The sequence below is a fragment of the Clarias gariepinus genome, chromosome 22 (assembly GCF_024256425.1).
Source record: "Clarias gariepinus isolate MV-2021 ecotype Netherlands chromosome 22, CGAR_prim_01v2, whole genome shotgun sequence".
NCBI lineage: Eukaryota > Metazoa > Chordata > Actinopteri > Siluriformes > Clariidae > Clarias > Clarias gariepinus.
In genome coordinates this window covers 16563928-16578205 of record NC_071121.1, presented here as the reverse complement: position 1 = coordinate 16578205, position 14278 = coordinate 16563928, and the positions used below count along the sequence as shown (strand labels likewise).

The 14278-nt window shown below is 39.0% G+C and overlaps 1 protein-coding gene across 5 annotated transcripts in view; it reads right to left on the bottom strand.

The window, feature by feature from the left end:
• foxp1a (forkhead box P1a) overlaps positions 1-14278 on the bottom strand; it is a 52424-nt gene that overhangs the window by 1805 nt on the left and 36341 nt on the right. The window contains exons 3-16 of one of the 5 annotated variants that reach the window (XM_053482618.1): positions 14117-14200; positions 11471-11608; positions 11211-11300; positions 10386-10506; positions 9988-10153; positions 6841-6939; positions 5230-5317; positions 5043-5126; positions 4357-4564; positions 4003-4079; positions 2867-2968; positions 2630-2751; positions 1968-2034; positions 351-511 (exon numbers count right to left, since the gene is read on the bottom strand). In XM_053482618.1, coding sequence (XP_053338593.1) covers positions 351-511; positions 1968-2034; positions 2630-2751; positions 2867-2968; positions 4003-4079; positions 4357-4564; positions 5043-5126; positions 5230-5317; positions 6841-6939; positions 9988-10153; positions 10386-10506; positions 11211-11300; positions 11471-11608; positions 14117-14200 — 1607 coding nt within the window. Of the gene's footprint in view, positions 1-350; positions 512-1967; positions 2035-2629; positions 2752-2866; positions 2969-4002; positions 4080-4356; positions 4565-5042; positions 5127-5229; positions 5318-6840; positions 6940-9987; positions 10154-10385; positions 10507-11210; positions 11301-11470; positions 11609-13629; positions 13737-14116; positions 14201-14278 lie in introns of those variants that run through there. The other 4 variants (XM_053482620.1, XM_053482619.1, XM_053482622.1 and 1 more) reach the window with 4 other exon arrangements.

Here is a 14278-nt window from a genome sequence, read left to right as displayed (position 1 = left end):
TTCACACGCATATAAACTTGACTGACATCCAATTCTTAATCCTTAGGTTTTATAGTACATTATGGCACCAAACCCAGACTCAACCATCGGACTGCCAGACAGAGAAGCGTGATTCGTCACTCCAGAGTCCAGTGGCGCGAATACAAATGTTTGTAGAAGCGGTCTGCATGCCTAGGTGTTCGATTTTATACAACCTGGAATCATGGAAGTAATTGGAAGACCTGAATTCGATGATTTGAATGGATGAGTGAATACTTTTGGCAAATAGACACACACACACACACACACACACACACACACACACACACACACATCTAAGCTAAGAGGTAAGAAGGTAAAAAGGTACTCACAGAGCAGACACAGGAGACAGATCAAGGCTGGAGTCACTTTGAGATCCATCATCATGCTCATGACTTACTTCTTCATGCATTATGCTGGCCAGAGCCTTGAGGCTGGAGCTTCCTACAGAGGCAGAACCGTACAATGGCAAGCTGCTGTCTGCCATCACTGCCTGGGGAGGGGAAAAAAAGGTGTGTGTGGGGGGACGACGACACAAATATGTTACACTAATTTCTGCAGTACATAAAAATAAGCAATTTAAACTCGGCATTATATTCCAGATATAAAAGTGCAGTAATCCGTTTCATTAGTTTCATCTTCTTCTGTTTAAATTTACACACATTTAGGAGCATGATTAGGACCCAAACATACATGGAGTAGTGATGGGAAGTTTGGGTCATTTTAGTGACTCGGTTCTTTGAATCTCTTTCATCAAAATGAACGAATCTTATTTTAAGTCATTTAGTTCATTTTGTTTTTTTGATCATAAATAAAACAGACCCCCAATACGTCTTTATACACAAATTTTGGCTATAGTTCCAGTAATGAAAATATTACAATGCAGATAAGGACATATGATGATAAACAGAATGAGCAGCTCACCTCTCAGATCTTTAGGTCTGTGTCGTTCGTTCTTTTACGCTATTGGCGCCTACGAGAGTCACGTGACAAAAGAACGAACAATTTGGACCAGAAGACCCACAAGGAGAAGAACCGCACAATTCTGTTTCTTGTGGAGTGCACTGCATAGCATCTACAGTATGGGCGTCATGTGACAAAAGAACGAACGATTTGGACCAGAAGACTCGAGAGGTAAATACTCATTATTGTTTCCTGTATATAACCTACAGAGGTTTTGTGATGCTTGGCGCATATGCAGCCAGAAGAAAATTAACTAATCACTCTGAGACTACTTGTTCTTCTGATTCACGTCATTCAAAAAGAACAAATTGTTTATGAACAACCCGTCGCTAACATGGAGTTCACCAAAAGAATTCAATTTCAGTGACACAGCTGTTGATAGTCCTAATGAAGGCCTGCATAGGCACATCACACACGGGCTGTTCGCCTGAAATGCCACTGGGCAACACTGGCAGTTAAAAAAAATGGCAAACAAACCATAATACTCCGATTTTCAGCATAAAATAATAAATAATTTGACAGACAGAGCTGCAGCTGATTAGGAGAGAAGAGGGTGTGCGTGAGTGTTAACAAACAGGACTGAGTTGCAGAGTTTATATTTTATCTGTTAAGTCAGTCTGTAACGTGCTGTAATGGACACATCTGTGATGTGCTGTTTATGATACCGCAGAATGAGTGCAGTTCAGATTGTAGGTTGGTCATGTGTAGATCTTTTAATGAGGTTTTGTCTCTCACTCAGTTAATGTGAAAATAACGTGTATAATAATGTGTACAATATATGTTTTGTCTCATAAACCTTCTGCAATATCGAGTTATCTTAATTCAAACACTTGATCTGCACCCCAAACTGTAGGAAAAAATGGATCCATGATGAACGCTTAGTGATGGAGCAGTAAGTCGTGTTTGATAAACTTGTATATTATTATTTTGACGGTTCAAAAATTCTGGCACACAGAAATAATAAAACAGCCCAACATTTAACTCACTTGCAGAGCAGACAGAGCAGGACTCTGGCCGAGACTTGACTGGATGTTTTTTACCAGAGAGGGCGATCTACAGAAACAAAATTACATTAGAGAGAATAGAAATGTACACTATTTGCAACCTGCACCACTGCGCAGCATGTTCAGGTTTATACAGAATCACCACATCAGGTGTCTTCCATCATTTCTTTAATTGCTTTGCTCCTATTTAAAATACAGTTCTGTGCAAAAGTCTTGAGCCATCACTCATTATCACTCATACAAAGGTACATTTTTTAAATTAATGTAAAACCTCAGCAGTTACATGATTTCCCCTCCTTAGCATCACCAGTACCCTAATCACCTGTCTGATCATCTGTCATCATCTGCACCTGTTTCTCACTGGTACATGCCGTAAGTTAAATGGGTTTTTATGCTTTAATGATTTAAAGATCACTGTGTAGCTCCTCTGAAACTGCTCAGGTCCAGGGACTGGACGAAAAATGAGAGCTGAAAACTTGCTCCTTCAGGAATCCTGCAAAACTATTCCTTTAAAACTACATCAAAAAAACAACATCATCTGGCTCATTGGGAGCAAAATATAAAGAAATGAGTGCTGGCTCAAGACTTGTACTGTATAAGTATCTAAAATAAAAGGCAGGACCTGAACAGAATGGTCTCCTTACCCAGTGATCTTCTGAGGTCTTCTCTTCTGAAACTCCAGTTCATCCACAGTCCAAACAGCTCCTTTCACATTCTCCACTCTTACAAAGCACTTGTGGAGACTGAGGTTATGCCGTACTGCGTTCTACAAGCCGAAGAGATGGAAACATTTCATCATTTAATATTTTTTTTGATTCATCTAACAAACCAACACCACAGTATTAAAATGTCAAGGTAGTACCGTAACAAGAAATATTTACCTTCCACGTTGCTGCATTGCGTCTGAAATATGCAAAGGTCCGAGTGAACCAATTGTAGATTTCGTTTAGTGTTAGCTGCTTTTCTGGGGACTCGAAAATCGCCTGTAAAAAATTAATTCAGAATAATCTATTTAATCATTTCACTACTGGTTACACTGGTTTAAAGAAACAAAATTGTTCACAAAATATATCCCTTTACCAAAATTATTTGTTTTTTTAAATCCTGACGTGCACTGCTATGTCTTAAATACATTTTAGCTACTGTAAAGCCACCTCACTACTGAAATGTTTTTTAACGTGAACAGAAGGATTCTCCACATTGTTTCAGCAATCCACAGTGTCTTAATTTGGCCAATGTAAATTCCTGGATATTGTGTCACACACTAATTGATACATCAATTCAATGATTTAACTTTAATACCTAAAATGTATGTTATTTACAATCTGGAAGCAAGTGTAGTAGGAAGCTTTATTGTATCACATCCAGTTCTTAAAATTTTCTACCAAAATAAGGACGGTGCTTATTCAGGTGTTTAGTTTATGCCCCCTAGTGGACACATTGCTCTCAAGCGTTTACAGAAACACCGATGTACTAAATAGACCTGAAGTTGTACGCGGTGTAAATACGCACATGCATCAACTCAGTTTAGGCTCCAATTAGACGAGTAAATTCTGTTCTCTCTAACAGCACATCAAGGCTCTCACAGAAATGTTATAAACAAAACGATCTTTCTGATTGTCATTGTATCTACATACTGTACTAACTACACAGGAACTGACCATTTACTGGATGATGTTACTTTCATTCATAGTTTGTGTGTAACTAGAATGTAGGTACGGCAAAAAAAGACTGAATGCTACGTAATCTATTTAATCTTAGATTTATCTGATTTTGTTAAGTTAGCATTTTTCTCACTCAAACAAATAGAGCACAGAATTTAAATATTAGGTATTGCCAAGTGTCAAGATTGTTTTATGTACTACTACCAGGTTGTAACAGTTTGTAAAAGTCCAGACACCCACAGTAGTTTACATTTTGGTTATACATCATTAAAGTCATTAAAGATATTCCAACTCCAGTACAGTGCGCTACTCCGCCAAGATAAGGCCTGCTGCGGCAAGCAAACGCTCCTTACCTGCCTTATCAACGCTGCGTATGTGAACGGGGGTCTGACCTCAGTGCTCAAGTAGAACTCCTTATTCTGCACAATGTCTGAGGAGCAGCAGAAAAGGGTAAACTAACAATTTATACAAAATTTATGCCCGAGATCAAAATGCTTGTTTTCTCAGATTCCAAATAATCTAGCACTTCTACTGAACAACATTTACACTGTTAGATTTAGAAGATTATTTATTATTGTGATATTATAACCTAGAAAGCAAGCACAGTCCCTGGTGAGTTAATGCAATACCATGCAAATAAACATTCAAGGTTATAAAAACAAGACTCAGGTGCTTCTGACTAAAGGTGGTTAAAAATGAGAACTGACCTTGGTCCATGGCCAGGTTGCATTTGTCAGAATAGCGCTTGCGGACGGGCCCCACGGCATTCATGCTGCTGGGGATGATGACACTGGGAGTCTGAGGGAGTGGTGTGAGAGGTGTTGATGGTGCCGTGGCACTTTGTGAAAGGCTCATGGAGGGAGTAGGCTTGGGAGCAGTGGCCTTAGCCAGTGTGAGGTTGGAAACCAAATTCACCTTTAACAACCACACACATTCATTCATTAGAGTTTAGCTAAATCAATGAGTGTAAAAATATGAAAAACTATTTTATACAAACTGTTAAGAAAGAAAAGCCATCAAATTAAAAACAATGAGATTGATTTCTCTTAACGAACTGACAAGGGTCCGGAGTCACACAAAAAACTGTGAACATTACAAAGCGAAACAAACGCAGCGAACGAATAGTTTAGATCTTTTACAAACAGATCCTGTCCAATGCAACCAGCATGTTAGCTTAGATCATAATTAGCTGCAACTGTGATGCCATTCAAACAGGCAATTCGTGAATACACAGAAAATTTACAACTACTGGAAATCTCATACAGCCACCTACTGGTCAGTCAAAGGTTCTAAACGTACCCGAGCACATTTGACATAACGTTAAACTGAGTAAACCTGTATCCAATACTATACAATCAATAAGCTGGTCTATGAGAGGCGCTAGTGGACTTACTGGCTGGGGAGTTGGTTTAGGCTCAGTAGATTTGACATGGAGGTGGGCCATCATGGCCTGGAGACGTTCTTTGTCTTTTGCTAGCTGTTTGGAAAACCAAAAAGATGACACAATGATAAATAACAGTACTGCTACTTCTGAAACAGGAGATAATTATCGGGTATTTGAGTCACTTTCAAAAGATTACCTGCAGTTCAAGCTGTTGAACAACCTGCATCTGAACTCTGCATTGAGCTGTGCTCTTATCATCCAGTGCATGCTCACTGTTTAAATGCCTGCAGGGAAAAGATATAGGCAGTATTTATTAAAAGCAAACAAACAATAACAATGCATTATTAAAGGGACAGATATTCAAGAAATACATGTTCTATTAAAAAAGAGCACACGTTTATTAAGATAAAATGGAAAAAACCCTGCTGGGCCAAGTAACATTGCTGAAGTAATTTGATTATAATATAATATTAAGCACTAGAGGGCAGCTTAGTCTAATGTGTGCTATAACCTGACATTCTGCATTTTAATCTGCCTGGTTGTGCGGAAAACTCAGATATAGACTGATGGTCAAAGTTTGACTGTCCAGTTAATGTCCTTGTGAACATTTGATCAAAATATCACTTTAAATACAGTATATACTGTATATGGCAACCTCAGGGAACGCAAAAAAGTAACACCCTACATATATTTTTTTAATAAAGCTAAATATCACATGTATTCAAACTACAAACTGTGAAAATGACAAATATAAAACACTACAATCCATTTAACTGACTTCCTCCTAAGAAGACGGGTATTTCAGAAAAGGCATTACACACACACACACACACACAATTTAGAACACTGTTTATTACTGTTTACTAATATTTTCTTTGAGAAGAAACCTGCTGTGCCTCTTATCAGTGTTTAACAGTATAAAACTCCAGAAGGGAACAACAAAGGTTTACACAAGAGAAATATTAATGTACACAGAGAGCACACAGGGCGAGGCCAGGATGATGTGTGCTAGTTTAGTGTGTTTTTAATAGCCTGACTTAGATTGGAGCTGCAGAACAAAGGCAGTGTTGTGGCAATAAGGCAGGGCGGAGACGCATAGAGGGAGCAGGGGTCAGGGTCAGCGCAGGGGGCACGCATAAACATCCTCCTGCTGTTTGTTTTGGGAGGGATGGGCCACCATCACCATTGGTACACTGTTTATCACAGAGCGGTGCAGCTCAACCCTGAGGGGCCCCACCACTCCTCTACCACAGGGGAAGGAGGGGAAGAGAAAGGGAGAGAGAGACAGAAAGAGAGAGAGAGGGAGAAAGAGGGAGAAAGAGAGAGAGGGAGGTGGGGGATTTTTAGAAAAAGGAAAGAAAGAAAAGCAAATATTGAAACGAGCCGACAAAGAGAGGCAGGAGGAAAACAACAGAAGGAAACATGGAGAGAGAGAGAGAGAGAGAGAGAGAGAGAGAGAGAAAGATATGTTTGGATTTTCTTTATAAAGTGCTTCAGTGCCGTGTTTCAAAAGTTCAAATTGAGAAATTAATTAATCAGACATTTATTGTTATCCTGATGGTGAGAAAACAAATCTATACTCGGTTTCTTCAAGAGCAGTCGGTGATGAAAAACAATATTAGTTCAAGGGCGTGAAGCCTCTAAACAAGCCTTAAATAAAAAAAATTAAAAAAAAACTGCATGTCTGTCATTGCCTTACCAAAAATAAAATAACACATTTAATTACTCTGGTTCCACCTCTCTGCTCATGAGAAGAACAAGACATAACCGGTGATGAACAGAGAAAAAATAGGGAATAGAGACTCACTTGAGGAACGACTGGAAGTCTCCTAACACAGCCTCACAGCCAGGCCACTTACACACACCGTGGCTATAGAGAGGGTGATTGCTCTGAGCCTCCTGTGAACTGAAACACAAAGCATAGAGCAAATTTAAGTCATTCACTATGTCACGGAAGTGATACCATTAGGTTTTATCCATTAGTGCAACAGATACTAATAAACCTTAACATAAAATAAATCAACGTATCTTTCAATAGATATTCATTAATATGCAAGATTAATAAATGTATACTATAGTTTGTGTATTAATAAAGTCTCAAAAAGTTTAAAAACCTGTCAAAAAGACAGATTAAGGAGAAAAATGTCTTAACTCAGTGTTAGACCATTTTCGTACACCAGTCTTTTAATATTACTTATAATATATATATTATATATATGGGGGGGGCAAATGTCATAGTAGTGGCCACACAATGAGATAAGCTGAAGAAGGAAAAAAAAAAATATATATATATATATATATATATATATATATATATATATATTTGTGATTGCACGGATGCTTAAATAGCCAGCAGTCAGAGAGGCCCAGTACGTAAGCATTTTATTGTCGCAAATTTGCATCGATTAAAAGTTTGTATTTCTCTCCTAAAGTTTAGTATGTAAATCTAATAACTCAATAATTCTAAATCCGATTGTTTTCTTGCATTATGCGAGACAGGCTGGTGGCGATGGAAACTAAATATTCATGGCATATACTATAGTCCTTCATCTGATGTAACTGGAAGACACTATTGTGTTTGAGAAACCATAGCTGGGGTGACCCTTCACTCTTTATGTTCCAGACCGGTTGCTCTGCCTCATATAAACAAATTATCTCACAACCTGCGCAGTCAAAAATGATACATAGTACATTTGACAAACAAATGATGCAGCTTTAAAAGAGAATGCAAATACAATAAAATTTGTTTACAGAGTTATTTGCTCACTGAACCTGATGAAAATCTAAAATTCCCAACCCACACATCTGAGCACAGCAACACAATAAACACAGCAATGACTCACTCTGATAGAGTTTTATCCACCTCTCTGAACTTATTTATTCGAATTCGTTTATCTGTGTAGCAGTTAATTTAATCCAGTGGTTTAATCATTTTGTCTAAGAATATATTTATAGCAAGGGGAAAAAAACCCCAGAAGATTTAAAGAATATACTTTTTATTTTAACACTTGTGAAAGTGAGAAATGTTTATGTTAGAAAAACAGTCACAGAGACTAGATCTTTAAACTTCATTCAGTTATGGTCAAAGAAAAAAGAAGAAATCTCTCTAAAAAAAAAAAAAAAGGGAATATTTGTCATAGAAAAAAAAATTGTCATAGGACATCTCCATCTTTAGCAAGAGGAGGACGAGACCTCAGTTTTCATGCCACTGGATGCACTTAAGGTTTTAGTTGCAGGCGTCACTTTGCCAGGACAGAATTTACATGACACATGACCCTGACCACACAGTCCTTGAGCATTCACCCTGAACTAATATCAGCAACCACAACTTCAGCCAAACAATAACAGACACACAGCAGAAAGGACGGTTTTAAGGACACACGATGCAATGACAGTTGTCCTTAATGTGCTTTGCAGGAGTCAACCACAACTGCCCAGTATCATACTGTACTGAAAATAAAATGGAGTATAAGAAATAAATCTACTACGCCTTGATCATAAAGAGGAAAATAAACACTTAGTATTAATACTGTTCATTTAGCAACTGTAGTATCCTCTGAACATCCATTATAAAACTGTGACTCGCCAGATTTATGATGAAACATGGATATTTGTCTGTTTTCGTTTGTATGCTGTGGCCTTCTGATACATCAAAGCTTTGAAAAGCCCAATATAGTGATAAATAACCCAACACTGCCTTGCACATTTCTAGGACTTATGAACATGGTAAGGTTTCAATTATAAAACAGTTAGCTTCAACCACACATGCAGACTGGTGGAAACGCATTCTAGCCATGCTGTAACATCTGAGCTTTGTCACCAAATCTGCATCACTTCTCTGACCAGAGGTTGCTAAGTAACAGAAGCGGTTTCAAATAATTAACCAATAAAATTAGAAAAGATTAGAAAAGATACATGACTCATTATGTAGCCAACTGTGGGCAGATTTGGAAGTAGTGTGACTATTATTGTTGTTACTCCCTTTCATCATTAGTATTATCATTATCACAGAAGTTATAACTGCGGCTGTTGAGTAACCTACGGCTCATGTTGAGTCCAGCTGAATCCTGGATGGGCAGACTACAGCCTAAAGCTTCTTTAATTATTGCCCAAGTTCAAAAGCAAGTTATTCTATGTACTTTATTTTGATTTATTATTGCTGCTAGATGACAGACAACTAGAATAGCAGTTCATTCGTCATTACACCTGCATGGAAAAAAAGGAATAAAATCCCCCTCTATACATCGAGGGGAAATCTGACAAGTTTATACTGATGACAAAGACTGGACTGATAAATACTTCTTTGATGCTTGTTGAAACAACATCAATATAACTTTGAAGCAAATGTACTGTAGCGTTGATGCAGCGTTTAAAGAATATTATCTCAGTCGGACATTTTGTTCAACGCTAGGCGTGATGCGGAGAAGCTGATTAATAAAGATTCTAGACTAGTCACAACTTTACAGGCTCAGGAAAATCAACTTCTGCAATATTATAGGCCTTGTTAAACTTAAGTTTGAATAATATTAATAAATAAGTCCCCAGCAAAACAGAAAAGCAAGTGTGTGCATGTGGTTTGTACACCAGGCATCAACAGACCTGCAGGGTACAAATTATTATTTTAGACTGTCATTCATCTACAAAATAACCTTGCTCTAATCGGAGACATGCCAATAACCTGCCCAAGTGAGAATATGTCAGTCTGCAAACTATTGCTCAACTTTTCTTTTTTTTCTCCTGAAATACTAATTTGAACCGATTCCACTAAAAGTAATTAAAAAGAAATTTAATTTATATGTTGATTAACAGAACTGAGATATGTAGTACATTTATTATCGGTAAACTGAACGCCACATCTACAATCAAACTCTATACATCTGTAGACTTTAGACGATAAAAAAGCAAAAAGTGACCATTTTTACTAGGCACCACATTACCACTGGTCCTACAGTACCTCTCTCTCCTGATTGGCCGGGGTGTGTGGTGTCCATTGGTACTGGGGTGCTGGTTAAGGACAGGCGTTTTAGAAGAAGAGGGCGATTTGTCACCACTGCTGTTTTCTTCTGATCTAACCTCGGTCACATCTTTCCACAACTGCTGGAGCTCTGCAGGAATCAGACCTGTTTAACGTAACAGACGATTTACCATCCAATTACCTACCCAACTATCATCTCGATTTATTTAGGTTCAGTGTAAATAAAAAAACATTAATAATTAAAAGCTTCTTCAATAAGGTTGTCTAGTCTCCAATATCCATTATCAGAACAATATAACCGAGGTTGAAATATTTTACTGCATGTAAAAAGTTAAGCAGAAAAAAATGAACAGAAATAAATGAAACCATATCCTTACTCTGGGGCAGTGAGGTGAGCGGTGTGGCCGGGAGGGTCAGTAGTCCTTGCCTCTGCAGATGCTGCTGCTGAAGAGAAAGAAGCTGCTGCTGGACAGCCATCTGCTGGGCAAGCATCTGCTGCTGGAGAGAACATTCACACACTGCGAGATCACTGCACATGCTACTGCCAGTGCGCTAAAAACTGTAAATCAGGCTGATCAGGACTGTGAACAATTACGCTACAGACTAATTACATTAAAAAACCTTTGATCCTGTGTAACACCTGTCCATTCCGTGCAACTTTTGTCTGGAATGTATTCAGATAACATTTTAACCACATGCATTTACACTTGTAGTCAAATGCATCTCCAGTTAGCCAGATTTATATCAGATTGCCGAATCACGCTTCATATACAAATCAGCTCATAACCACCAACTGTGCTGTTCCTTATTTCCAGCTGTTTCATGCAAAAGACTGGGGCCACATCAAAGATGACATTTTTGTGTGGAGGTCTTGTTCACTTAAACGCACAGACCTTGCCGGTCATGGACCATGTGCGTTCGGTTGTCATTTGATGAGACGGATGCATGTAAATTTTAACAACGTCTGGCTAAAATGTGTCTGAGACCTGATACGGGTTAAACCACTGGATTAAAATTTCTTTGACTTGACTCGAGTGGTTGTGTTTACACCTGAGCTTTTCCTGAAAACTCGCTCGCTCTTAAATAACCTGGATTCTTGTAACTCACAGTAAAACAAGCTCGACAACTGGTACACACAGAAACAACACATAATTAAAAAAGAAACGCAGGCACACTTGCATTGTGAAATACAGAAAACACACCTCTTTGCTGGGTTTGCCGGTGTGCTGCTGCTGAAGGAGCTGAAGTCGGAGGTCGTCCTGCTGCTTCTTATAGAACTCCTGGAGCTGTTGCTGCAAAACATCAGTTAAAACGAACGCTATTTAGCTTCCCGTGTACTCATGACAGTACAAAGAGCTATGTGGCAACAATCATTTAGTACATTTATAATCAAACTGCCAATTTATCTAATGACACAGGACTGTTTTGAACTGCTCTTGTTTTGACTTATGACTGTACAGACCTGCTGCAACATCAGAGCCTGTTGTTGCTGTAACAGCAGCTGGAGCTGTTGTGGGTTTAGGACTTGCTGCTGAAGGATCTGCTGCATCTGCTGAGGCGTGATCACCTGATGGGGCACCATGGTCAGCGAAACAGGCACCTACACAACACAAACACTTCGTAAAGATGCTTGTGCAACACACATGGACTGTGTACTCATGGACTCATAAGAGAAAGGGCCGACGTTTAAATGATGTAAATGAATTCATTTGGTTATATGATTCCAAGACCTTCTTACACTTTAATACATGCAACACATGGCCAAAGATTTGTGCACCATTTAAATTTGTCTTATTTCTCCACAAGAGCGTTAGTGAGGTCAGGCTCTGATGTCAGGTGAGGAGGCTCCAGCTCATCCCAAAGCTGTTCACAGTGGGGTTGAGGTCAGGAGTCCACACTTTTGGCTATATAGTGCATAAATACTTTGACCTTCAATGATTTAAAAAAATAAATTAAAAAAACTCAGTCTTCTAGATTCTGCAGTCAGGAAATAGTTAAGTCTGAATTAAAAAACATCAAAACAGCTGCATATGTAAACAGTTAAACATCTTTGTTAAAACAATGACAAGCTAAATGCATTATTTATTTGGACTTTTCTCTGACATGAATTCAACCACTAACAGCAACACAGCTTTACAAGAAAACAGAAGTACAGTTATACAACTACTCAAAAATGTACCGGCTTCAAAATGCATCATTTAGCCCGAAGCTATTACTGCTTTTTAATCCACACACACAATAACGCACTAAACACTCAAACGCAGTGTTTTTTCAACTGTTTACAATAAACAGAATCATTAAAATGACATTTATGGTTCTGTTTAAACAATGCATCCACTGAGGTACACAGCAACTGTGAAAACAAACCTCGAGATTGCATTTTAATTACGGCTCCACAACCCAAACAAACACGGGGTTCCAGTAAAGCCGGCTGTGTTAAGCTGCGAGTAAACATGCCGCTAGACTATTTCTCTGCAGCTGGGAGTGAAATATAACGGCTGACCTTCACGCACACACTTTCCCACACTATCCAGGCGAGCGCACGGGTGTGAGCCATCATACAGATCTAACCCTGGCTCGAGCGTGAAATATCGTCTCGTGCCTTTAACCGAGTTCTGTGTGAAGGCTGCACACACTTCAGAGGAACAAAGCGCAGCAACGACAGCAAACCCCTCGGCCGCCCACCTGAACGTGTTGACAAATTAATGGCGATAATTCTGCTTTAACAGTCTCCCAAAACGTTGATGTGCGCTGTCTCTATGACGATAGACAAGTCCAAACAGTGTTTTGTTGTTGTTATTGTTCCTGCCAGTGTGTCAGAGAACAACTCCCTGTGAGTGAACATGTCAACAAGCAAGCGCTTCTGAAAACACAGGCCCATAAATCAACAAGCCTCAACCGTCCTAAAGCAAATCCTTTGTTTCTGCTCTCAATACTTTAAACATTTTGGGTTGGGTCACACAAAGAAAAACAAACAAACAAAAAAAATGGAGTAATAATATTTTTTGCTTCAATCTGAGTACATAATATGAGGCAAAAAAAAAAGAGCTGTGTTCATTAGAGTTTGTAGAGAGAGTGATTAGGTTTCTGAGCAGCCACACATGACAAACCACAGACAACGAGAAAACCTCTTAGCGATGCAGTGCTATTATTTACAAGACAGAATCAACGCTCGGATATCACAAGACCAGAGTCATTTATTTAGCTCATCACTCCCTCATGACAAAAATCGATGCTTCCCTGAAAGACACAACTCAATTACACAGCATGATCCATAGTGATGCAGTAACGTGGCGCTTCTGCTCAGCACCTCATTCATCTTCATACAGCAAATAAAGTTACTCCATACGAGGCGATCCTTAACCGAATGAATAACATCTCTCCATTCAGTTTATCAACTTAAACGCCCATTTGTAAACACAGGGCAAACTAGGAGTCATTCTGAATGAACCAGGAAACGGTTTCAGAATGACCCAAGGTTCACAAGTGTACATACACATTTAAAACCCACACACACACACACACACACACACACACACACACACACACACACACACAAGATCCCCTTTAACTTCAAACACCACATCCTGCTCATGCAGAAACACCCTAGCAAACACAAACCTGGCTAATTCCATGGCCATTAAAAGCTGTGTGTCCAGCAGCATGTGTTGTTTCAGTTGTAGTGAGCATGCTGGTGCGAGTATTCAGACGGAGTGTGAGTCCCGATGGGACGGCACATCCTGGCTGTATTTCCTTCCACCATTTACAGGCTGCCGAACGTGTCCAATCACGTACCTAGAGCCCGCCCTCTACGCTTAACCTAGCCTAGTGACATGACCTAACCCAGCTCTTATCCAGCTCTTCATTCATTCTAATAAACAGCGCTATAAAATCAGTATACACACATAAAAGCATAAAAAAAAGTAAAAAAAATATTCCATTTGGAACTGAACATCAGAGAAAACAAAACAGGGGGGGAAAATCTTATTTATTATATATACACTACACACATAATATCATTATAATATTTATTTGCATGCGCATAAGGGTGTGTATGTGCCTGTATGTTCGAGTGTGTTGTAAGTAGTAAACAAGATTACAGCTCTACCTGGGTACCTGGCTCCTTCTCCACGCTCTTCTGGGACTTCTCCCCACTCTGCTGTTGCTGTTGTTGTTGAGCAACTTGAAGTGCCTGAAGATGCAAAAAAACAATAACAGAATCCTGATTGGCTTTGTAACGTCTCCAAGGACGTTACTGTCTTTGTTTTTC